Below are 27947 nucleotides of genomic sequence, written 5' to 3' on the forward strand. Positions count from 1 at the left end.
AACTCAAGGATCATGATATATTATATGAGTTATTTAATATAACAGATGAAATGGCAATAGATTCAGACATTGGTGGAGATTCTGATGCTGATGATATTACACCAATTAGTCGACAAAAAACATCCTTAGGTAGTAATATATAGAATTTTCAATATCAAATTGTGAATCTAAAATAGGCACTAGGCAGATGCTATTTTTTATGAAATATTATAATTTTTACATGTGTTTAGGCAAAAGAACAAGATCAAATATGCAAACAACTAATCAATGTGAAAATATTGATCTTCATGGACAATGTACTACTACTTTAGGCAAGTTATTTTTACATATTTTATTAATTTTATTATGTTTTATAAATAAATTGTAATATATTATATAAGATATGTATTAATTGTATATTTATTTGTTCTATGTAAATATATATTTATAATAATAATAAAATTTATAATTTATAAAATCAATAAAAGTGTACTTTTAAAATATAATTATAAAAGTTGTGAATATGTTTATAAATTGTTATATTTTTTCTTAAAGAATGCCAGTATTTCTGATCAAGATAAACGATCTTCAAGTGGTTGAAATTCTAGAACTAGACGAAGCTTATTCAAAATTGTTGAGACAGCTTCAGATGTGTTAAGTATGAATCTTTAGTTTTTACTTATTTATGTCATGCATGTACATAATTTAAAACTTATATTACAGATGAATGGGATTCAAATTCTGGGTCAGATGCAGACGATACGGATAAAGACAAAGATTATCAGCCATGTCCTGTATCAAATGAAATTAATATTAATTTCAGTGATGACGATGCTGATGATAGTTATACTGATTTGAATGAAAGAAATATTTCAAATGAAGGATCTACTAGTAATTATGTAGACAATGAATTGAGAAAAGATTCCAACACTAATACATTTAATTTTACAAAAATTGGTAAACAACCTGAACATTTTTCAAAATCAACTTTCCAAATGAAAAGTCCTATTAGTGATAATATTTTTCAATTAACTCCAGTAAACATTTGGGAAAAAATATTTTCTCCTCTTATTGATTTAATTGTTAGAGAATCAAATCTTTATGCAGAACAAAGTAATAATTTGTTAGATACAACTCCTGAAGAAATTAAAGCATTCATCGGGATACTTATAATTATGGGTTTCAATTCATTACCAAGCATTCGTCATTATTGGTCTAATGATAAAAACTTTTATTGTTATAGAGTTGCAAGTATTATGACAGTAAAAAGGTTTTTAAAGTTAGTAAGATTTTTGCACATAAATGACAATTCTAAAATGCCCCCTCGAGGTCCTTATTTTGACAAATTATTTTAAGTTCGACCATTAATTTGTCATTTACAAACAATGTATTCAAGTTTAGAATGTCCCTCTAGGCACTTATCAATTGATGAAAGTATGATTGCCTTCAAGGGTAGATCAGGGATGAAACAATACATGCCAATGAAGCCAATTAAATGAGGTTTCAGAGTATGGGCATTAGCTGACTCTGCAAGTGGTTACCTTATTAATTTTGAAATCTATACTGGTAAAAACAGTAATAATTTAACAGAATTTGGATTAGGAGAAAATGTTGTACTAAATCTATCCCAATATTTAGAAATGAAATTTCATTGCATTTATTTTGATAATTTTTTTACTAGTTTGCCACTTGCTAAAAAGTTATTAAATAATGATATATTCTCATGTGGGACTTTTCGAATAAATAAAAAATATTACCCAAAAGATTTAATGAAAAAAGATTCACTTTATAAGCCTGGAGATATTGAATTTGCTCAGTGTGATGATATCAGTGTTTGTAGATGGAAGGACAGGGGTTCAAAACCAGTAACTGTAATTAGCAGTATGCATAATGCTTCCCACTCAGAAATTGTACACAGAAAAAATTCTAAAGGTGAAATGATAGCAATTTCATGTCCATCTAGTATTGCAGATTACAATAGATATATGGGGGGTGTTGATAAATTTGACCAATATATGGCTGCCTACAGTATTTGTCAAAAATCACGCCGTTGATGGGTAAAAATATTTTATTATTTATTAGATACATCTATAGTAAATTCGTTTTTGATGTATAAAAAAAGCTACAATAGTCATAAAACAAAATATATGAGCCATTTAGAGTTTAAATCTACATTAGCAAATGAACTCATATCAAATTATTCATCTCGTAAAAGACCTACTATATCACCATCCCAAAAAAGGTTAAAATCAAATGTGGAGGTAATTTCAACCTTTGAACCACATATTGCCACTAAAATTGTTACATATGGATGCTGTTTTAGATGTAGTACCAAAAAACATGACAAAAGATCTAATGTAATGTGTGCAACTTGCAACAAAGTTTTATGCAAAGATTGTTTTGCTGAATACCATAAAACTTAGTACATTCTATTGATTTTATTGCCCAATTAGGTACTATAGTTGATATTGTTTTTTTTTTAGAAAGTTAATTTTATTTTGAAAAGTTGATTTTATTTATTTTTTATTATAATTTTATATAATGTGAAGTCTGAAATGTGTGAATCAAGATAATTCTACAAAGGTTTTTATTTATGTTTTCATTATTAATTATTTTTTGTTTTTTCTATTGTTATAATAAAGTATAAGGTTTACTATAATCTCATGAGAATTTATTTTATCAGTTGAGAAGATTTGTATCTTCAGGTGTCATAAACCCTAAAATACAATTAAATACCTATTTATCATGTCATATATACATTTGTTTGCATAAAAATAGTTAAAATTAAAAAAAAATTGTAGTATGGTGTTAAGTGGGAAATTATTTCCCTCTGCCCATGGTCCATAACTATGACACTAAATGCTCAGTGGGAAATTATTCCCCACCCTTTTTTTACCAATGCAAATAAAGTTACAATTTTTTTTACATTTTTTACAGTAACTTACATCTGTTAAGTAAATTTGAAAATTAGGTAGAAATCGTACGATATTTTTTTCTGTGCCCTATAAAGGGTTAAGGACCAAAACATTAAGATTTATAATAAGTAAAAACTTGAATTCAAGTAGATATCTTACAAATAAATTCTAAAATATTATAATATTTTTTTTTTAACATTATTTTTAAGCAAACATTGAACAAACGAATTGCATAAGTTTTAACTCTTACACTTAAAATAAAATAATATTAAATGTTACTCTGCTGATATTAATAAAAAAAGTGAATCCAAATAAAGTAGTACCTTTATGTTTACTGCTGGATACAACAGCCAATATATTTCTATTTGAAGCTCCTACTATACAGTATACTTCTTTATTTTCTTTGAACTGATTATTTAGTAATGTACAATCAATTGTATCGGGTAGTGAATCTAATCGTTTACGCCACATTTCTTTACCAGTAATTGCGTCAATTTGCAAAAGACCACCACCAATAGATGGTAAACGTTCTGTTCTAGGTGGTACATTTTGACTGTTGAGAATTGATCCTCTTACTATAAATAACAATTGTATAAGTTTCTGGTTTAATTCAATCGTACTTGGCCTGCCTTTTAACTCTGTTAATATGCAGACAATAATGAATTAGATACATAAAATAAAATAAAATAATTTTTATATATAGGATAATATAAAAATACCTATGTCAATAAAAATAGAATCAGACCAAATAAACTTAATATTTTTTGAAGAAATACAGTTAGACCATTCACATGGTACTATAAATAAAACACCAATAATCACAGCAAAACCAAATAAAATTGAGATCACAAACAAAATGAATCTGGATGGTGACATATTATTGTGAATATTCAATATGAATTCTTCTAGTTTGGTATTCTTACTGTTTATTAACACTGATCTAGGACGATTTGTTGGTGTTGTCACCAACTGAATTGACTCTGTAAAAACAAAAAAAAAGTAGGTCATCATAACAAATAACATGTAAATTTTGTAGCCAGTCATGATTTAGATAGGTACTTTACAATATAAATACAATTTATATTTTATATTTATATTTTATGGAGAATATATTATACAAATATAGTTGGTCATAAAATATATTAATTTTTAAAATATGTATATGTCGCAACCACTTTGTGAAATCGATCTTTTCGTGAAAAGATGACCATTTCATGAAATGGAAACGGATATTTTTTATGTATTTATGAAAATATTTCACAAAATGATCACTTTTTCATGAAGTGGTCACTCCAATTTAACATCCTGTAATTTTTTTCACAATTTGGTCGTTCACTTTACGTACTGGAATACAACATTCATTGCACAAATCAAGTTTGATTATATCTAATATTATTAATTTAATGTATTTATTAAGTATACTTATTTATGACTTCTACAATACTAAAGATATAGATTATATTACAAAGATAAATTTAAGTTTTTTATCTACCTATGCATAGTATATTAATAAGTTATAAGTTACAACTATTTATATCTTATTAATATATTGTTCATATTTTAATATTTTTTTTTATTTATTAGAACAGGAAAATTAACTGTGACAACGACTGTTACATTTTAAGCTACCTTTAAAATAAACACATTATTTATATCATGTTAATATATTGTTCATAATATTATCATGTTTTTATTTATTATAACATTAAAATGAATAAATACGAAATATAATACAATAGAACAGAAGACAAATAAAGTAACTTAGCATGTAGGTACTTATGTTGATTTAGCGTCATTAATTTCCGAAATTATTGGCTCATTTTTTTCAGCTGTATATGGTTTTTTACCAGGCTTATCCAAATAATACCTATCCATTTTTTGGTAAAACTCATCCATTACGTAGAAGTACATAGAATAAAAACCTTTAGAATAGAATGTGATCAAATGATCCACACAACAACTATACATCGCTTTAACATCAAGGTATTACCAAAATGCTGACATGACATTATGATTATGACTTTTATCAAAACCAATTAATATCATCTACACATTTCAAACATTGTCACGTCTGGCAATTAGGCAGGTATAAATAGTCATATAGAATACAGATAATATTTATTGTATTTGACATCGTTTTATAATCAAACTATAGACGTGTACGGTAAATGTTGTACTTCAGTACACAAAGTGAACGATCAGTTTGTGAAAAAAATTACACCTTGTTAAATTGGAGTGACCACTTCGTGAAAAAGTGACCATTTTGTGAAATATTTTCGAGTTTCACAAAGTGTCAAATATCCGTATCCATTTCATGAAAAGTTTAATTTCACAAAGTGGCTATAACATATATAATATAAAAATGGTTGAACTCTTAAGGACGTGTTGTTGCAACATATGTTGCACCCACATATGTTGTTTCCGTCTTACAAAAATAGGTGCAAATCACAGGGAGCCTTCACTACAAAATTAGGAAAAGTGTCACATAAAATCATAAACCATTATGATACCCTGGTATGTAACTTGGCCAGGTAAAGTGTAAACATATTTATAAAATAAATTATACATTATTTAATAATAGTCTTTAATTATTTTTGTTTTGATTGATTACAGTATCACACTCTATAAGGCTTATAGTATAAGATAATACATACATGGTAAAAACAAGGTGATTTTATATTATGACAAATATAAATGAAGGGTGGTACTGCAAAACGTGTTAAAAAAAAGTATGTTAGTCTTTTCGTATTGTAAAAACGGCTGGAAACCAAATGGTGCTATAGATTTGTTAGTAACATCAATATTTTACTTAATATAATCATTTATAAATATGGTTTTAGATAAAACAGTATTACTGTCATGCAGTGCTTGATTTGGAAAAAAATTAGTGTATCAGACGAAAGTGCATTCCACACAAAATTAACTGTCACATCACCGTGGGGGCTTCGCCCCAATACACCCCTTCCACAACGACCAAACCAAAACAATATTAAATTTGTTCTACACATTTTTTATATATTATATATATAAAAAAAAAAACACTTATTTAGTAATAATTTTTTTTAAAACATAAAATTGGTCAATTATTATTAAATAATGTATTGAACAAGGTACACAAATGTTGATACTATGAACTATCGCTGTTTTTGTTTTGTGCATAGACCTTAAAATTTATGGTTTTGTGATGCATAATACAATTTCATATCACTGTATTTTATAGTTTTCAGTAATTTTAATAATTAATTAGTATGTACAAGGTAAAAAAAAATAAAAAATATTATAGCTATTATATTTTCCATCAAAAAAACTTACTGACCCAATGTTCAGTTTCAAAAAAATATAATGGGTACGCTCAAAATAAAAACAATGGAGTGTGTACTTTTGGATGATACTTTTCAACAATTAGTAATTACCTAATACACAATATATTGCATATTTGCATCAAATAACACTACAGCGCCAATAATTTTAATAGAAGTTCCTCCCAGTAACCTACAAATAACTTAACCTTAAGTCAATACAATACTCCTGCAAACAACTCTTGTGTAAGTACTGAATGAGTATTTAAAACCTGTTGCAGTTATTACCAGTGAAATGAAAAGAAATAAAGGTAATGAAAGGAAATGCACCTTAGGTTTAAGATATCAAATTCCTCAAATATGAATAATATGTTGTTATTATAAAGATACTAGTTCAAGCAAGTATAATGTTAATTAATTCCAAGTGACATACACTGCTTTAAAAATAATTTATGTCTTTTAAATAAAAAGATTGATCAAGATCAATGTTTGTGTATGATGACCATTGACGAGCCTAAAAGAAGAAATAGAGCAAAGGTATTCGTCAAGAAAGGACTGTGGTTGCTTATTTTGTATCTACTGAAAAAAGGGATCTCGTATTCAAGTTCCTATGTTTAAATGTTTTTGTTGGAATAACATCAATTATGACATTTTCATATTTTTTTTTTTAGTCGTACACATTACAGACATAATAAACTTTGTTTTGGATATTTTTGGATATTTAGAGGTTTTAAGGAATAAGTGCATATTTATAATATAAATGCATGTTTTGCATATTTATTTTGAATATTTTGATAAAAACTGAGAAAAGTTACCAAAAAAATAAATAAAACTGCAAAAAAATATGAAAAAATATATTGTCCACAAGTAATAAAATTTTTGTCCCATTGGTTGATTCCCAGTCGGTCACATTACTGTTGGGTAAAAATTGACCATTTTAGTCTGTAGATTATCTTATAACCCGGATATCAAAAATATATACAAAATTAGCGCCAGGATGTATGCTCATTTTGTAAACAAAAATTATGTCAAACAAAAATGAAAATGTTGTTGATATTAAAGTTTTACAAATTTAGTTAAAAGAAAAAAAAGCAAAATCAATAGTTTTTTCTAAAATGAAGTCAACTTAGTCTTATGATACTATACAAATCAATTTTGATACGATGCAAAACCAGCCTTTACCAAAGCTCAGCGTTACAGAAACTTTCTACAGTAGACAAGTTTAGCTGTATAATTTAACATTTGTTATCAACTCTGTTTTTTGGTTAATATATTATATAAAAATGTTCTTTTTTATTTCACACAAGAATATTAGTATTATATATGCAAACATGGATCCTATCTCTCTCCCCCTAATTACATGAAATATATTAAATATATTAATAACTAACTAAAAGTACCAAACAGAAATTTAAGAAATTGTTTGAGTAGTTTATTATGAACATCTTTTGAATTTTTTGATATGTTTTGACAAAAATTTCTTTTTTTACAAAATATATTATACCCATTTTTCACAACATAACATGTTGTAGTTATTTTCGGAAATAGCCACTTTTATGTACTATACAATATTGCAATTATTACATTAATTATAAATAAAATGATACTTTTTTATAATGAGAACTTATAATATGTATTACACGTTACGTAACAGTTAAATTTAAAAAAAATATATATTGAATAAGTATTTGATACCTAGTAAAAAAACCTTAAATCTGCTCTTTTGAAAAATACAATTTTTGGTACTAGAACGTTTTGCAGCCTCCCTGGGTTACCACCCTTAAATATAGTAAAACATTTTTACTATTACAAAAAATATTAAAATATTTAATAAATATTTTGTTAAATTTTTGATAAATTGTTATTATTATAATATATCATTATTATTTAATATTTATTACTATATCGACAATGGCGGATTATGCCGGAAGGATATCAAGACTTTTCCTGATTGGTCCGGATAGTGGGCAGCGGGCTATTATTTATTATAATTAATAATTAGAGACATTCCTCTTTAAATGCAGAAAAATGTATTAAATCATATTGAAGTTGAAAACATTATTAATGTTAAAAATAATAATTTATTAGATTAAAAAAAACTATAAACATTTTGATTTAAATTAAATTAAATTTTATATTTTGTTATTAATATTTGCAAAATATGAGTTTTTTTTTCATTGCCTGCACTGAATGTGAATTACTAACATGACATTAGTTTAACTTTTTTGCCTTTATAAATGCCTTGGCATACTTTTTTTTTACTACCCCCTCCCCCCCTGTGTAGTGCCATAGCTAGAGGTTGGTAACTTGGGCGATAGCCAAAATACTTGGTATACCTATTTGGTAAAGAAAAATTTTAAAGAAATTATTTTTTGAGTCCTGTACATCAATAAAACTGTAATACATTTATATGATATTTATACCAACGGAATTATAATCAAATACAATGCGATAATGAGTATAATATTCTCTTAAGAGGATGTCGTACCTGTATATTGTGTTGTCTCAGTTGTAGTGTTGTACTAACGCATAATAATATGCCAAAATTGTCTAAACAGTTTTAATTTTGTGTTGTTAGCTTAAATATTAGAGTGAATTGATCTATTATCAAACGTAAATGTATGAACATTATCATATATTATGTGTTAGTAAGACAACACATGCAGGGACGACGTCCTCTCAATGTGCAATCAATACATGTAATACAAAGCATATAACATTTCGTTTTGACAAAGACACAAATAAGGCTAACTATGGCGCAGTATCTATAAGCAAATATTAATTAAATTAATTAAATAAGTATAATCTGATTAAAGTATTATTTTAGCTCTATTAGATTATATCTATTTAAAAATGTTGAAACTAACATACAATTATTATGTTGCAATATGTGATGTTAATCAATGTATACTTAGTAGAACTAATAGGTAACCCGAATAAGTATACATAAAGTGCACGACAGTAATCGTTGCATAAATTGTAAGTTTTCTTCCTTGAGCAAACACATATTTACCTTTTATTGGCTGGTACATAGTCATAAATTGTACCCGACTATGACGGAAAACAACACTATAGTACAATTAATAGCTAATCACATAGCCAGTATCAAACACTTTTAGAATTCGGGCGCTAGTGAAACACTAGTAAACGGCATTGACGTGCCAACCACAAGATTCCAAAATCAGATCTTGACGTGCTGAACAGGCACCATAGAGATACAATTCGAAGTCCATCGTGTATTCAAATATGTGATCAAAACGAACACATTCGTTCAGTTTTTCAATGCATTTGTTAAATCGTGTGCTGCAAATAATTTGGGGCACTGGAACTTTCACAAGACTGGAAGACGGTCGTCATTGTGGTGCCGATACCGACGGTTGTCCGATAACGGTGAAGGAAAACTGTACACGAGACTTATAGATTTTTATTTAATTTAAACACTCGAATTGACATAAAAATGAAGGAATGACACGTACAGTCGTGAAAGAGGGCACACTGTTATCTTCGGAGAAGCGCCTACAAAAATCGTTATCAGGAATCATGTCAACAAACGACGTGGGGTGACCTGGTCGACGATCACATAGATCCCTCAACAGCTAGATCTCGGTGACCAACTGACGCAATGGAATTTAATTGACGGGGGATCCAAACGACCATAACAATTTCATAAATTAAGGGGGTCGGGGCCGGTGAGTTTTTTTAGAACAAAAACGTGTCTTACAGGAAAAACTCTCACGCCCTGTAAAATAGTCGGATTTCGTTAATTTTTTTTTTTTTTAATTTAAAAGTAGAGAACATTTTGTAGGTCGGATCAATGCCCGATTTTGAAAATTATAATTATAGAAGCTAGAATATGCATTTGAATAATGCACAGTGTTCGTTCTTTTTCAAACGTAATTTCCTATTACTATTTAAAGTGAAATAAAAATTCAAGCACTGATCCGACCTACAAAAACTTCTCATATTTCAGATAAAAAAAATGACCAAAATCCGACATATCAACGAGGTGTGAGAGTTTTTCTTGTAAAAGCGTCTTTGTTCATCAAAATAGTCATTGAAGTTAATCACTGCAGTTGTGAATGCGTCTGTGTAAATATCTTTATCTGTGCGTGTAATATTATAGCTCACTCGCGCTAATATCGATTTATATAATCACACACATGCACGTTCAGCAACAGGACGACACAACATGTGAATTTAATTGCCTAAACTTTACTCCTTAATAAATGACCGGCACCGATACCCTTAAGGGCCTCGCTACGGTCATCATTTAAGGGGCAACATTTAAGCAATTTCTAATCTTGTCATAAGACCGGGATCTATGAGTTAGTTGTAAATGATTATTATTTATTAGTGTGAGTGAAATTAAATGCTGGTATCGCTTTCCTTCCACACCATCAAACCTCTCTCGTACGCGCAAGCACATGTCAATAACTCCATAACCATTTAAATTTCACTACACGAATTTCACAAAAACATACATTTGTTTTGACAAGATTAAAGTTAGTTAACGTTGTCTGATTTTTATTCTGAAAAAATATTTGAATTCAGCAGAAAAATGTCTGTAGATCGCACGAAACATTTTCCATTTTAGATTAGCTATTGTTTTTACAATGGGGTTTATTTTTTATTATTTTTATTTTTATATCCTGTATACAAAATTTCTTCCAGAAGGAGTGTTTCGATTTCAACATATAATACCTTATCTTTTAGCAAATTGGTACTTTAGAGAGGTCATTTTTCGATTTTTTCAACAGTTATTTAATGCCACGGGAAAAACCACCGGAAAATTACGAAAAAACGCTAAAAATGGGATTTTAATTTCTAACGCTTTGTTTATCACCATAGAAACGAATAAAAAATTATAATATTATAATATTAATTCAACTTACATGATAAAATAATTAATAACAATATAAAATATCCAGAGTGACAAACCGTCCTCGCTCAAAATCATTTTACTTATACAATGATATTTTATCATTGAATTCAAGTCTAATACAATGACCCCCTTGTAACCTGTGATTGTTAGGAAAATGGGTAGTTTTAGTATAAAGAGAAGGTTTTAGTGTTGGTTATTTTTTTTGAACCCCCCCCAGAGCAAATTTGAATGTACGCCACTGAATATAAATATAACTTCAAGGACTCAAAATTGCATTAATTGTGTGTGTATTTTTATGATGTTCTGAAATACTCATGATTGAGTATGTGTATATCCCAGATTTGCTCGTGTGTAGTTTTTTTTTTGGTAAATCTTATAATATGGTATATAGTATATACTATATACGCTATATATGTATATCTCTTTTTAGTGCATCTTGGTTCACGGGCAATTTGGAATCATATGGTTTAAACTACTTACTTTTTAAACTTTTCTAACATTTCTAAAAACAATATGAGATTTTTGTCAAATTTAATTTAGTAGTTTTTGAGTATATAAGTTATACACATACATTTGTTTTTAAGATATAGTTTCTTTATTTGAGACCATAAGCGCGATAGTTTGATCTGCCCGAGTAATCAAGAATTTAATTAAATATTTACATTCTTAGAATTTTGTATTTCTTGTTTATAACTGTTTTATAGCAAATACAATATTACAATAATATCTATATAGTCTTATGCAGTTAGGTTCAATGACTATTAGAGTTATTATTAAATATGTTATATATTTTATTCAGAATAATTTACTAGTTACTTGGGTACTATTATAATCATTAACTGTTGACAAATACTTTTAGATCCTTTAATTATTGACACAAAAATGTAAATGCCCAACCTAAATTCATTAAAATTAAGGTATGCATGATCATATTTCAAAATTATGATTTATATGTGTTTATATATATTAAATGATATACATAATATATTATGTATAATGTATATTAATATGTATTTATTACCAAATGTGTTATACTTTCATAATTATTTGTACCCCATTTTTCTAAGGCTTAATATTATTGATGTTTAGATTTCCATATGCAACATTTGAAATACAATATCGCTATCGTTTTCAAGCTCCAGACCATTCAACTTATGGAATTTCATGGATATCTTTTATTACTGAAAAATTGGAAAATTTTAATTGGAATTACATGGATCATTATTTATGTGCTCGTGGGGATATGGACTACGATTTACATGAGGTTAAATTTTTAAAACATTTTGTTCAAAAATAATACTACCTATCTAATTAAAATTATAATATGTTTTTAACAGCAGTGGCGTATATACGGCAGGAGATTTGGGAGACATATCTCCCCCTTGACCTTTTTTTTTATTAGCTTATAGTTAATAAATAAAATTACATTTATTAAATATGTATTGTCGTTATATATACTGTACTTAGATAATAATTTTTTCATATTATAACTTTACGTGGTCTCTTCGACGCAAATTGTACAACTAGTACTTGAGAAAAATCCAATGATCTAAGTATGTCACTTTCGATACTAATAGTGCAAGGCCTGATAATCAACTTTGTGCCATCTAAGTTCTTAGTCGGTTTTTTATTAACTTCATTTTTGAAAATTATCCTTCCCCACTACAGTTGGATACCATCAAAACCAAATATATGCAGCACTAGTTCTGTAAATGCATAAGGCAAATTAATTTCCTCAAGAATCCTGTATAAAAACATTTCCCATTGCTCATTATCTATATGCTTCTCTATATAAATATTTTGACAAATTAACTGAATTGTATGAATTCATTACCGAGTGAAGATTCTAAATCATTGGGGTAAATGCTTACAAGATAACTTGCAGCAGATTGTAGCAAAGAAGTTTCTAATTTTTCAAATGTATTTAAAAATCGTTAATAATGTTAAAAAATCCCCCAGGCTCCTCCTAAATCCAGCCATTATAGATAGTTATGTAAATGTATCACTTTTTCAGTAGGCAATAAAATGCTGGGATGTTTGGCATCAGAAAGGTTATAGATTAATAAGATGAATGTATTCATGTATTTCGAGTAGAGGGAGAATAACTATTTTAATCATATATCCCTCCTCAAATAAATCCTAATAATTTTTTTAGTCAATGCTTCCCAGAATCTCAATGTAAACTTCCAACCCTTCTTTTGGATATTTGTGTATAATAGCATAAATTATAATATTAGAATAAAAATTATTTACTTATTTTTAATTATAAATCTAATCAGAAATTATTGTTTATTATTTTGATTATGATTTTTTTTTGTAGAAATTAAAATACTGGCGGTTTCGCATGTATCTTCTGCCTTTGCGTCAAGATGTTACACAAACTATTATGAATCATTTAGATGATACATTTTACTGCGATATTTATAAAATACCTACAATGGAGGAACAAGTTTGTTTTACAAATAAATTTGTTAAGTTTATTGAAACTTGGATAAATCGTATTAAAAGATCAACAACAGTCAGCCTTAAAGTTAGTTTTGAATATGTTATTTAAATGACTAAAAGGATATTTTAAAAAGAATACCTGTTTTATATATTTTAGAGTTCAAGTGATACATCACCTTATCGTGATCGTGTCAACTCTATACGTCCATTGGATAAACCTCGTCCAAGGTTTGATTACTAAAATTATTAGAATTTGTTATTAAAATACATTTTTAAATACCAATTAGTCATAACATATGATTGAGGATTGAAAATTTTTTTTATATAAATATTTAGGTCAGGTTCTAATGTGTATGATAAAGCAATTGCATCATTATTTCCTGAAAATCCTGTTCAAGATGAAATTATTGATGATATTGAGAGGTATATATTTAAAAAAATTGAAACTATTTAACTAATAAATAATTAATATTTGTTTTTATAATTTGTAATTGTATTTAATTTACAAGTCCAATCAATTTAATTAACTCTGAATTGCTAAAAGAAGATATTTCCAACGTCGAGCTAGTAGAACATTTGTGTAATACACAAGTTGGTGTTGGTTTTGTTAACAGACACATGGGTTTACCACAAAATACATTTGTTAGTAATGATGCAATTACATGGCTTATGAACAATTTAAAGACATTGAATAGTAGAGATGAAGCAGTTGAACGTTTACAGGTTAATACGAGAGTTATCTAATATTTTCTAAATTATTAATTTTAATTTGATAATATTTGTTTAATCTGTTACTAGGAAATTTTATGTGAAGGATTAATTTGCCATGCATCTGGAGATTTTTCTCATCCTTTCATTGATGGATTTTATTTGTATTATTTTCCTTCATGTGAATCGCCTACTGGTCAACGTAAATAATGTCATTATAATTTATTACTTAACTTAATCTTAATTTATAATTTTTTTTAATTTTAATTTTAGCTTCTTTCCCTACACACGATTTTCAAGCATTTGAAAATGAATGGGTTGAAGTGGAAGTTAAACAGCCTATTGATTACCCAAAAAATATAGACTTTTTAAAGGATAATTTGTCACTACCAGAGTCCCTGCAACATGGAAATAGACGGGAAGGTTAGTTATTTTATATCAAGAGAATGAATCAAAAATTATAACCTAAACTATAAAACAGCAAAAAAAAAAAAAATTGAAAAAAATTTTTCATAAAAAAAATAATAATTTTAAATTTTAATAATTCTTAAAAACAATTGTACAGTAGTATACATATTTATTTAAAGTGGTTCTAGTTGGTCATAAGAATATTGTTTTAAGACCTCCGACTTGACAAGATTATGAGGATTTGGCATGTCCAATTTAATTCTGATAAATCTCAGTGCCTGACATATTTTCTAGATCTTAATAGAGGCGTTTTTTAAAATGATTATTAAGGCCAGGGGATAATTTATCATAATTTTACAATCTCAAACATTTTTACTTGTGTATATCTAATGTAGAAATTCAAAAGACTTCTCAATTATATTCTAGAAGATAAGTCAGGCAATCTTATTGTTTTAAGTTTTCACAGAATTAAAACATGTCAAAGACACAATTTTCAATTTTGTCATGGTAGAAACATATTTATGCAAAACTGATTTAAAAAAAGTTCAATAACTAATTAAATTGTTAAGAATAAATGATATGAATTTTTATTTTTTAAACCTCTTTGGACAATTGTATGAGTTTGTCATTTATTAATCCAACATATTATATTGTGTAGGACCCATGGTAGATTATAGAGGTATACGCACAACTGTATATTCATAATGTGTTTGGTTCACGAGTTTACCGGTAGATTATGCATCAGTCTAGTGGCCCTAATTTTCATACTTACTATAAAGGGGTACAATAAACGAACAAAATGTCTCATTAAAAATATGATTATGAATAAATAAATAAGACGTGTACTAATGTATTATAAATTGTATTTACATAAATGAACAATTATTAAAAAACTTAATGTATTGGATATACAGCAGTATATACCAGCATTATTTATTATACATATTTTTTTAATTAAATAGGAATGTACTAATTTCGGGACATTTACCTTTTTTCTAAAAGTTGCATAAAATTTCAACATTATTTATTAATATTGAGGTAAAATTATAAAACTAATAAATGACGATGGTACAAGTTGTGTAATGTGTTGTATACCTATGTTTGAGGTAAACATTTTTAATATTTTCGATTAACAATTAAGATCCAAGTGTATTTTAAATGTACAAGCATTAGTGGTCACAAAATTAGGAATATAGAGTTATTATAGAAAATATAAATAATATGCAATGTTAAAATAAAAAATAATTACAAACCTAAATTTACTTAAAAAGTTTAAAAATAAACTATCGTACCTATTATTTTTTTTTCATTATCGCTTTAGAATTGTGCACACATCATCTCTTTTTAAGGATTATTCCCTTTTTTTTTTATTATTATTTTTGGTATACACAATATGGGGCATCTTGCAAGTACCTATTGAAGGAATTGATCCAATGCTCCATGTAGGTACTTACGTAATTTGATGTTTTTTTTTACTTATTGAAGTTTTAAATAAAATTAATATAAAAAACTTACAATATATTTATGTAAGAAAAATTATTTTAACCTTTAGATAAGTTAAGTTAAATACCATGTATATGTTTAAAAATAAATAATTAAGTAGGCTTTTGAATACCGAATAGTTTACCATTAGAATTAGAATTCTTAAATTTATTTTTAATATAAAATATCTATATTTAGTTTCTATTTTATGACTACCTTTTCTCCAATTATCAAATAAATTACCTCGAGCGACTTTAAACATAGATACTTAAGACATACATAACATTATTGTATCTATTGTAATAATAAATAATTCAATAGATAGATACAACAGACTTGGTTTTGACAAATACTATCTGAGTGCCAAATTAAAGAGGCATAGCCAATATGGGAACGTATTAGGAAATAATATAATATTTTTAGATCTAAACTATCATTAAAATCATAACACATACGTTTTAATAATCCCAATTTCTTAAAAGATTTATTACAAACTAGCTGATCCCGTGCACTTTGTTGCCCGTTAAATGTACCAACTCTATTTGACTCAAACTTTTTTCAATTCGTTATTTAATATTTGGTGTATGGTGTTCAAAATGTATCTTAACTTTTCCGTTTCCCAGAATAAAAATTCTGATTTGCAGCAGTATATTATCAGGTAGAGAATCTACCTGTGGTAGATCGCGGACCCCGTGCTGTTTGTACGTAGGTGTATGACTTAACTCCAAAGTATCAAAGTTAAACCAAGTTTGTCGTATTCCACCTATGGTGGATTAATATAATCAATAAATACAAAATCCTAACCTAACATAGCTACTAATATCCGATGAATAAAAAAAAACTAAATTTAACCATTCCTAAATTAGTCCGTCTTCTTCCCACAGGTTTAATCTACACACAAATATTAATTTATATAATATATTTATATATATTGACAAAAAATAATAATACAAATCAACAAACATGCCCGATTAACCAATAGCAACCAATATATAATACACTGTTATGCCATTGATGTATTTTTTAATTCCAGATTTCCTACTTTTCCGGTGGGTTTTCCTAAAATTGTCTTTCGTTAAAACCTTCTCCTAGTAATTACGATCATCTTAAAAACAATTTGATAATTCATAACAGATAAACATAATGGGTCATATTCGTGTATCGTACATGGCACACGTATCTCGCACATCCCAGTGATATAAATCAAAATCGGTTGAGTATTTCGGAATATATATAGATTTTAATATAGATAAATGGTTGAGTACACGCTGCTGACGATAATACACACACAAAAGAAAAAAGGTCAGGTTACAGGTAGCTGGAAACCTACTATCGCGGTAGGTCACGGGAATATCCGAAATACACCATGCAAATAAGCATGTAAATTTAAATTTAATATTAAAAAATTAATTCTGAACATTTTCATACTTACTCACATTTTAAACCTTCTCTGGACTTCCACAAATAATTTAAGACCAAAATGAGCTAAATCGGTCCAGCCGTTCTCAAGTTTTAGCGAGACTAACAAACAGCATTAGATTTTTATATATATAGATAAAATCAACATGATTGTTAAAAGATATTTTTGTGTTAAATAAAACTCCTCTGTTTTTAATAATATTTTTATGAGTTAGATTTGTATTATATATAACATAATTAAATAAAGGGTCTTTTTTTAAAGAGTATGATATAACTGAGCATTTACCAATATTTAAAGATATTCCATTAAATTCAACACTAACGAAAGCTTTTTTAGAATCAGTATAAATTACGGCTTATTTAAGCTTTATGTATAAATGAATCTAAAATTGATTGATTAAATATATACAAATTAGTTATTGTTGATCGCTTAGGACAAAAGCCATGTTGTTCATTAATAAGAATATGATCACAAAGAGGAAAAATAGTTTTTTTTATAAGTTTGGAAAACATTTTATGAAGACGTATTATTATCAACTGATCGATAATAATTATTGGTGAGTAAAGTGCTTTTTTATAAATAAGTGAGATGAAAGAAAACTTCTTTCTGTGTGTTGGAAAATATACCTGTTTGTATTGGCTTATTAAATAAAAAGGTTATAACTGGTGATAAAATATATGATGTTTCTTTTTGAAATTTCAAAATCATATAATTAATCACATTTTTCTTGTAAAGCATATTTTTAAGTAAAAACACAGATAAATGGCAGGCTCCTTTAACATTTTTATTGTAGCCGACTTGTTGAAAAGGTTGACTCATGGTGTTAGGAACTAACATATGATTTTTACCTGCTAAGTGCTATGATTATTGTCTATAATTAAAAATACATTTATGTATGTTTGGTTAAGATTAGATAAAATATTTAAAATTATAAAAATTAATATTTTATTCATACATTTATTTGTTTAACATTATGTTTAGTGATTGATAAAGAAAAATGTATAATATTTAAACCATTTTGTTTATACATTTTTTATATTACTATGATTTTTCATTATACAGTACCATGGTACAAAGAAGCTCATTTAGAGATGGATGTTAATAGTAAAAGTGATCGTGTGGAATGGGGTCATGCCAGATATCAATCACTTTATCGTTGTGATCAGGCGTATGAAATTATAGCTCGATGGGTAGCAGCATCTGGTTCAGTTGTAGCTGATTTGGTATGAATAATGAATACAATTTTTATTTTTAATTAACTATACCTTTTTTTCGTTTAATTATTAGGTGTATAATTGGGCACGTAAAGCACAAACTGGTGGATTTCAGTTGATACCATTACCGGCTGACCCTTTTGCTTTGCCGTATACATTAAAATCTGATCCTCTGCGTGGTCCAGTATTTGTTCCTCTCAATTTGGAATGTCTTCTGACAGAAGAACACAATTGTTTATTTCATGGTAGTAAAATTAATCTTAGTATTAGGAAAAAATTAAACAGTATCCTTATATTAAATTTGTTTAAAACTTAACATAACTCAAAATATTTAACAAAAAAAATTGTTTATAAGTATAATTGTTTTGTAGTAATTTTTGAGTAGGTACTATATATAATACAGATTGATTTCTTAAACATGCTCACCGTTTTTTCCCTTTAATATTACAAATTTAGGTTTTTAGAATTTTTAAGTATACCAGATATTTTTGTACTACTTAATGAGTGTCCTGTAGCGAAACAAACATCTATTTTCCTCCTTTTTTACTGTAAATTATTCAGTGGGTAATTTTCTTGAAAATGTTGATGTATCCAAATTAAAATTCTAATAAGTAGTTATTAAAATGTTTGTACTAAGGATAATAATTCTTAAATATGGTTTTATAAAAATATAAGCTAAAAATATGTAATATTAGATATAGTATTATTATATTTGGATCATTTTTGCAAATTATTTATACTGATCTATCAATAAATAGTAATTACTAGGGCTCGGATTTATATGTAAATACATATTTTCTCTGCAACATGATAAACTAATTTCGGCAAGTGATAAATTTGTTCAACAATATTTTTGATAAAACGAGCTATATTTTATTTTACATATGTTTACATATTTTGTCATAAATACATATTTCACAATTATTCAATTTTTTCTCACATATATATATATACAATTATACTGTTTTAATGTCTTTTCTTCAGATTTAGTATAATTGAAAGGTTATCATGACTATATAATATATCGACGATTATTTGAATTCGAAAATTTAAAAGTGCAGGTTATTATTAATTGTAATCAAGATAATAAGATAACTATAGATAAATATGCATTTTTTATTACATTTTATTTTATTATTAATTATTATTGAGATTTTATGACAATATCGGCGATCTTTTGGATTCGAAAATTTAAAAATGAATGTTAATTAATATTTGTAATCAATATAATTAGATAAATATACATTTTTTATTACATTTTATTATATTATTAATTATTATTAATAAATATTATAATACATATATAAATACATACAAATCCGAGCCCTAGTAATTACTAAAATGTTCAAATAATCTGATTATTATAATCTTACCCCCACAACTTTTCCCATTACCATTAACATATTATCCTTAATACTAAATATACAGTTATGTAACTAAAAACTACTCGTTTTAATTTTGATTTAGATACATCAAAATCTCAAGAAAGAAATATCAGTTGAATAATTAAAAGTGAAAAAGGGTGTTTCTTATTTGAAAAACAGAAGTTTTTATTGTCACAAGATCATCCTTAACTGGTACAAAAAAATCTCAAGTATTCAAGAATATGGCTTCCATGTGTTTTTATAAATTTAAAAAATCAAAATTTGAATATGTGTATAATTTAAGCATAAAAATATGGTGAGCATGCAATATCACCCTATATATATGAGAAATGAATACCTGGTTAATTTCTATTTAAGTACAGTATTATACTGTAGTAGATACTAGTAGATATCAGTATTCAATATTGTATAAATTTAGATGTCACCGATAGAACTCCACTCAGCTGATTTACAATACTTATTCACATTAAAAATAAATAAAGTTACTATTCTTACGATCAACACTAAACACTTTTTGTTGTAGAATTCTAAGAGAGAATAAAATTGTCTACAACATAAAAATATCTTTGTACTAAATTTCTACTATAGATAAATTTTGTATAAGAACATTAATTTCATCCATTATAAAATTAAAATTTTTGCCTATACGCTATTACAGACTTATAACAAATTTATTTTACAAAGTATATATTTTATGATATTAATACTCAAAACAAAAATTAAGTTAAATAAAATTTAGTTTCTTAATTTTTATTATCATTTTTCCTACTTAAAAATATTTACTATGTTTGTGCACATGTTTATACAGAATATCCTGAAGATTCATGGCTCCGAAGATTATTATTATTCCAAGAAGTTATACTTTACAGATTTGGGTTTGTAATATGTAATTCAAAAACTAATGGAAATGAATCATATCATAATCAATATATTCATCTTACAGGTTAGTAGTATATTTAATTAGTTTAAAATGTTATACAGTATTGTCTTCGATAACTCAAATTTTTTCTTGTCCCTTAAAGTGTTTTTATGATTTAATGTTGCGTTTGAAGAATATACTCGAAAAGTAAATAAGTCTAATTTATTTTACTACCTTAAAAGATAGTTTCCAATTTGAGTTATAGAGATGATTGTTATATATTCTATGTAAGTTAATTCATTTTCATTAAATTGAAATGATGTAATACATGTAATAGATAAGTGCTTTTAAATTTATTCGCAGGTAATGTGTTTGTGTTAATACTTTCTGATTTGATTGAAGAAGCTAAGGAGAAAAATGATTCTCCTGATCAAGGCTTAAATGAATTAGAAGCTAGTGGTAATCAGCAAGAATTACAATTTAGCCCTCACATGGAGTATATATCTCGGCATGTATACCATAGTTTACCAAAAAAAAAATGATCCAAAAATAGAAAAAAGGGTAGGTTAAAAGTAACACATTTTTGAATATTGCTTATTATTAAAATATAAATTTTTAGGTAAATAATCATAGTTTTATATGATAGTTATATATATAATAATTTATAATATAAGTTAAGCTTGTAAAAATGAATTATTTATTAAACAAAATACATATATTGTACATAAATATTCAGTAAAAGTATGTGTATTAAAAATAAAAAGAGAAAAGAAATTGCTTCATGAATAGTGCCATAATTTTTATATTATTATTATTATTATATCTTGAATTATTATAGATTTTAAAACTAAGTACCTAATTGCAAGACCAAAAATTTTAAATACAAGAAATGTGTTTTGTGTATCTTAATAGCCTGATGTTTTTAGCAGTATTTAATTTGATGCTACTGTGCCATAACATATATGGCGTTATGCTCTTGTATAGTGATACAATTTAATAATATTGATTCTTTACTTAGGTTGGTTTTCTTTGGGCATGGAATCATATGGTAAGTCGTAGATGGAAGTCGTCAAATCCAGCAACTGGTGATGAACAGTTTCAAAATAAACTATTGGAAGATTTTAGATACTTTTGTAGCAATAAAGATGAACGGTTGTCAAACTTTTGGAAATCTTGTAAAGACGAACATTATATAAGTAAACATCAAGAATAAATTTAATATTTCATGTTTAATGTGTTTCATTTATGATGTCTTACCTAACTGAGAGGTTATAAGTGTCAACTATCACAATAGGATTTTCAAACCTTAATTAATATAAAATAAACCTTTATTAATTGTTTTTTTTTTTAACAACTTTTAAATTACGAACTCAAAACACATTATAATATGCCTTTTATACATAGGTATTACAGGACTACAGAGTACAGTTTCGAGTCAACAAGGTTCAAAAAATCATTAACATAATTTATGCTTATTAAAGACTAAATTATTGAGCAACAGAACATTATATACTTATTCGGTGGCGTAAGTTGTGTCAAATGTGGTGATGCAAGCTTGCATTTTTGTACCACCAGAAAATCATAAAAATTTGTATAGGTATATATAGTTCCTATTTTAGAGTCCAAAAGCGTGAAAAATTAATACAAGTTTTTATTTTTTTTTGGTTATAGAATAACCTACTTACGTGGAACCTTATTGTAAGTTTTCAATCCTTATCTATAAAAGTTGAACATTTTACAAATTTTTAATTACAAAATCATTTTTAAATTTTAAATTTGATGTTTTAAAAAATCGTACTTTATATGCTCTTAAAAAAAATTGTGCTTATGTATATTTAATATTTTTCAATTTCTATTATAAAAATATATCAGAAGCCTTGTATTAATTTTTCATGTCATTTTATTGATATTTATAGAAAAAAAAAACTAAAAAATTTAAATTTTAAATTATCCGTAAACAGCTCAAACCAAGTTAAAATATTTTGAAAATTTTATCAAATATAGGAATTGATAAAATAAACAAGATATAAATCTCAAGCGTCTATGGTTATTCGTTTTTAAATTACAAAAAAATAAGAATATTGCTACATGAGAAATCGAGTGTATATCCATTGTTGTAAAAATATGAACTTCAAATGCTCATAAAAATTTAATTTGACATTCTTGTATATATTTTTTTTTTTTTTTTTGATAAAGGTAGACAAACTAATGAGGAATCTTGTATTATATTTTCAAATCTAAGAGTTAAAAATAAAAAATTTATGAATTTTTAGCTCAAAATAATTTGCACATTTTCATCATATTTACGTATTTTGTCAATATTTGACCTTTAAATGCTTATAAAAAGAAATTGTGACTATGGATTTTTAATATTTTTCAAATATCATATAACAATATATTAGGAGCCTTGTTAACAATTTTCAAGATTTTTTGCATAACAAATAAAATAGTATTGATATTCATAGAAATAAAAACTATATACAAGGCTTCTGATATATTGTTTCAATAGCAGATGAAAAATATTAAAAATACATAAGCACGGTTTTTTTATAATCATTTAAAGTTAAAATTTTGATAAAATTTATAAAATTTAAAATATATATAATCTGTACTATTATGTTTACAATGAGTATATGTGAGCTAATAGAAAATGACAACGAGTAACACGAGTAAAGAAATTACCAAGCAGTAATACTTTTGAAAATAAATTATGTATTTCAAATATATTATTTCAAGATTTTTACCCAACAAATAAAATTGTATTAACATTCATAAAAACAATATACAAGGCTCCTGATGTTTTGTTTCAATTGCAGTTGAAAAATATCAAAAATACACACGCAACATTTTTTCAAAAGCATTTAAAGTTCGATTTTTAACAAAATTTATCATGTTTAAAATGTAATAATTCTTTTGTAGTTAGTTAAAAATGTATAAAATGTTTAACTTTTATAGCTAAAGATTAAAAGTGTAAAACAAGGTTCTACGTAGGTAAGTAGGTAAATTAATTACTTTATTCACAATAATATCATCAAATATACTTACAGGTAATATATCATAGAAAGTCTGACAGTCTTCATTGAGAATCGTTTTACCGATATTATATATCATTTAATTTAAATTTAACACTATTTATAACAGTGACCCACTTGTAACCTACTGTACAGGTGTATAGCAGAGCGAACCCACTTGTCCAACTTTTTTTAGTTTTTTTTTTCTAAAATTGTCAATAAAGTTTTATTTGTTGGGTTGAAAAGTGTGGAAATGGCAGGGACTAAAATTGTGTGTTGTACGACACACTTTGTGTAGTACGAAATACTAACTGTGGAATACAGAATAAAAAAGTGTGTAATTTAAATAACTAGTAACTTTTTTTACAGTTTTTTCTTCATTAATTGAAAAATTATTTGATTTTACATTGGGAAATAGATAAATAAGAATTTTAAATATTAATAATTATTATTATTATTAGAAGTCGTTTTTACAAGCTTTACTTATGGATACAATATTTAAAAGGTGGGTAAGTGGATGTCGCTCTGCTGTACAGTAGGTTAGAAGTGGGTCACTGTATAATGGACAGTATTAAATTTGAATTCAATGATATAATATCACTGTATAAGAAAAACGATTCTGAGCGGAGACGGTATATCAGTCTATGTATTAGACATATATATACTTATCTATGGTATTAAAAAAAATTGACCTATAATAGGTACCTATAATAAATTCCAAATTAATCATAACACAACATCCATTAGGTACTTATTAACGTGTTATACATCAACAACAAACCGTGATAGTGTGATACTATAATAGATATATAATATTATACTTTAGAAGTTTCAAGTACCCACGAATAATATTATACAATCATAACAAAATAATTAAAATAGTTATTCTAGGTTTTTAAATATGTAATTTCGTCTAAATTTGAAATTAAAATGACTATAAAAATAAACTGTTCTTATGTATTTTTAGATTTTTTAGTAACAGAATTAACTACTTACATGTAATCTTGTTTTAAATTTTCAAGCCTTAGGTATAAAAGTTGAACATTTTATAAATTTTTAACTACAAAATAATTATTCAATTTTAACTTTCATAAATTTTGTCAAAATTTGAATTTTTGATGAAAACATTTGATCAATCAATTTCATATGATTGTGAGTAATATTGTAGTCTGTAGATCATTTTTCCTAGAACTGGGGATCTTTTTCTGGGGATTTATTTCGCAATTCACTGTCTTCATATTATAGTTCAGTGCATTTACTGTAAGGTTATGAATAATAATATTAATAATCGTACCAATATACAATGTAGTGATGTAGTCTGTACTCTGTAGATAAATAAGAATAGAAATTACTATTCTATGTTAATGTGTATGAATTAAATACGCTGAGGGGGGGGGGGGGTAAAGCCCCTCACGGTAACTTCAATTTTAAAATAAAGTGTGTACTACTAAAAATATTATATTTTAGCCTCTGGGAAATGTAATATACAAGGGTCTTGATATATTGTAAAATATTAAAAAGTGGGTGTCGCTCTGCTGTACAGTAGGTTACAAATGGGTCACTGTAATGGATGGACGGATGGTGTTAAATTTGAATTCAATGATATAGTATCATTGTATAAGAAAAATGATTCTGAGCGAAGACCATAAGTCAGCCTATGATATTACTAAGTAAGTATATTTGATGATATTATTGTGAGTAAAGTAATTTATTTATAACCTATTTACGTGGAATCTTGTTTTAAATTTTCAATTGTTAGCTTTAAAAGTTGAACATTTTTAAACTTTAACTACAGAATAATTATTACATTTTAAATTTGATAAATGTTGCCAAAATTTAAATTTTAAATGCTTATTAAAAAAATTTGTGTCTATGTTTTTTTTAAAATATTTTTCAAATATTATTGTAACATTATATTAAGAGCCTTGTATTAAATTTTTAAGATTTTTTACGCAACAAATAAAATGTTATTGGCATTAATAGAAAAAAAAAATTTTAAAAATTGGAAACATAAATTGTCCGTTAACAGATCAAAACAAATCAATTTTTTTTATCGTGTATAGAAAATACTAATATATACTAATATATAAATTTCATATATGTACGGTAATTTTTTTAGAGTTACACCAAAAATCAAAAGCTGATTTTCCGTAAAATACACGGTTTTCCTCAAATTTTTTTGTTTTTCTCGGCGCGGCTTTGAAAATTACTGAGAATTTTGTTGAAAATCGAATCATTAATTCGACTACTTATTGTGTACACAGACAACAAAAATTTTTTTAAAAATAACAACATTGTGAAACTAATACATTCATCGCTCCACTCAGAATCTAAAATTGATTAAATCGTCAAACTCGAAATCCTTGAAAACTCAAATCGGGGCCTCGCTACTGCCGTCAATTTTAGCTGAAAAGACCTAAATTATTGACAAAATTAAAGTCAGTTAATGTTAACCGATTTTGATTCTGTAAAAAAAATTGAAATCACCAGAAATGTATCTATAGATCCTACGAAGCACTTTGTAAAAACTAAACTTTATATTACTGTGAACTTACTGTAATTGAAAATTTGAAAATATGAACTTTTTCAAATCATAATTAAAATTAAAATTAATTTTAAAAAGCAGGTAAGTGGATGTCTGTACTCTGCTGTACAGTAGATTACAAGTGGGTAATTGTATATTGGTTGTATTAGACTTGAATTCAATGATAAAATATCATTGTATAAGAAAAACGATTCTGAGCGGAGACGGTTTGTCAGTCTAGATATTTTATATTTTGTTATTATTTATTTTATCATGTAAGTTGAATTACCTAATATTAAAATATTATAATTTTTTATTCGTTTCTATTAGTGCTGGACATTTTTTTTATCTGAAATATGAGAAGTTTTTGCAGGTCGGATCAGTGCTCGAATTTTTATTTCACTTTAAATAGTAATAGAAAAATACGTTTGAAAAAGAACGAACACTGTGCATTATTCAAATGCATATTCTAGCTTCTATAATTATAATTTTCAAAATCGGGCATTGATCCGACCTACAAAATGTTCTCTACTTTTAAATTAAAAAAAAAAAATTAACAAAATCCGACTATTCTACAGGGCGTGATAGTTTTTCCTGTAAGACACGTTTTTGTTCTAAAAAAACTCACCGGCCCCGACCCCCTTAATTTATGAAATTGTTATGGTCGTTTGGATCCCCCGTCAATTAAATTCCATTGCGTCAGTTGGTCACCGAGATCTAGCTGTTGAGGGATCTATGTGATCGTCGACCAGGTCACCCCACGTCGTTTGTTGACATGATTCCTGATAACGATTTTTGTAGGCGCTTCTCCGAAGATAACAGTGTGCCCTCTTTCACGACTGTACGTGTCATTCCTTCATTTTTATGTCAATTCGAGTGTTTAAATTAAATAAAAATCTATAAGTCTCGTGTACAGTTTTCCTTCACCGTTATCGGACAACCGTCGGTATCGGCACCACAATGACGACCGTCTTCCAGTCTTTTGAAAGTTCCATTGCCCCAAATTATTTGCAGCACACGATTTAACAAATGCATTGAAAAACTGAACGATTGTGATTTCGTTTTGATCACATATTTGAGTACACGATGGACTTCGAATTGTATCTCTATGGTGCCTGTTCAGCACGTCAAGATCTGATTTTGGAATCTTGTGGTTGGCACGTCAATGCCGTTTACTAGTGTTTCACTAGCGCCCGAATTCTAAAAGTGTTTGGTACTGGCTATGTGATTAGCTATTAATTGTACTATAGTGTTGTTTTCCGTCATAGTCGGGTACAAGTTATGACTATGTACCAGCCAATAAAAGGTAAATATGTGTTTGCTCAAGGGAGAGAACTTACAATTTATGCAACGATTACTGTCGTGCACTTTATGTATACTTATTCGGGTTACCTATTAGTTCTACTAAGTATACAT

General features: G+C 26.7%; 2 protein-coding genes across 2 annotated transcripts in view; one reads left to right on the top strand and one right to left on the bottom strand.

Annotated features, from left to right (window-relative positions):
• The window catches only part of LOC100166236 (GATOR complex protein DEPDC5), a 57447-nt gene extending 35218 nt beyond the window's left edge, over window positions 1–22229 (top strand). The window contains 13 exon segments of the mRNA XM_003241484.3: window positions 12165–12339; window positions 13396–13605; window positions 13678–13748; window positions 13857–13943; window positions 14030–14243; window positions 14319–14430; window positions 14502–14651; window positions 18601–18761; window positions 18826–18997; window positions 20946–21080; window positions 21360–21517; window positions 21519–21557; window positions 22015–22229. Of these exon segments, the coding sequence (XP_003241532.2) occupies window positions 12165–12339; window positions 13396–13605; window positions 13678–13748; window positions 13857–13943; window positions 14030–14243; window positions 14319–14430; window positions 14502–14651; window positions 18601–18761; window positions 18826–18997; window positions 20946–21080; window positions 21360–21517; window positions 21519–21557; window positions 22015–22209 (1879 nt within the window). The 3' untranslated portion in view covers window positions 22210–22229.
• LOC100575219 lies at window positions 3132–9719 on the bottom strand. Its single transcript, XM_029485812.1, has 3 exons — window positions 9207–9719; window positions 3614–3874; window positions 3132–3532 (listed from the first exon to the last, which is right to left on the bottom strand). Exons 1-3 carry the CDS (start codon window positions 9229–9231, stop codon window positions 3147–3149), a joined length of 672 nt encoding a protein of 223 aa, XP_029341672.1. The 5' UTR covers window positions 9232–9719; the 3' UTR covers window positions 3132–3146.
• Window positions 22230–27947: the final 5718 nt, after the last annotated feature.

The sequence above is a fragment of the Acyrthosiphon pisum genome, chromosome X, assembly GCF_005508785.2.
Source record: "Acyrthosiphon pisum isolate AL4f chromosome X, pea_aphid_22Mar2018_4r6ur, whole genome shotgun sequence".
NCBI lineage: Eukaryota > Metazoa > Arthropoda > Insecta > Hemiptera > Aphididae > Acyrthosiphon > Acyrthosiphon pisum.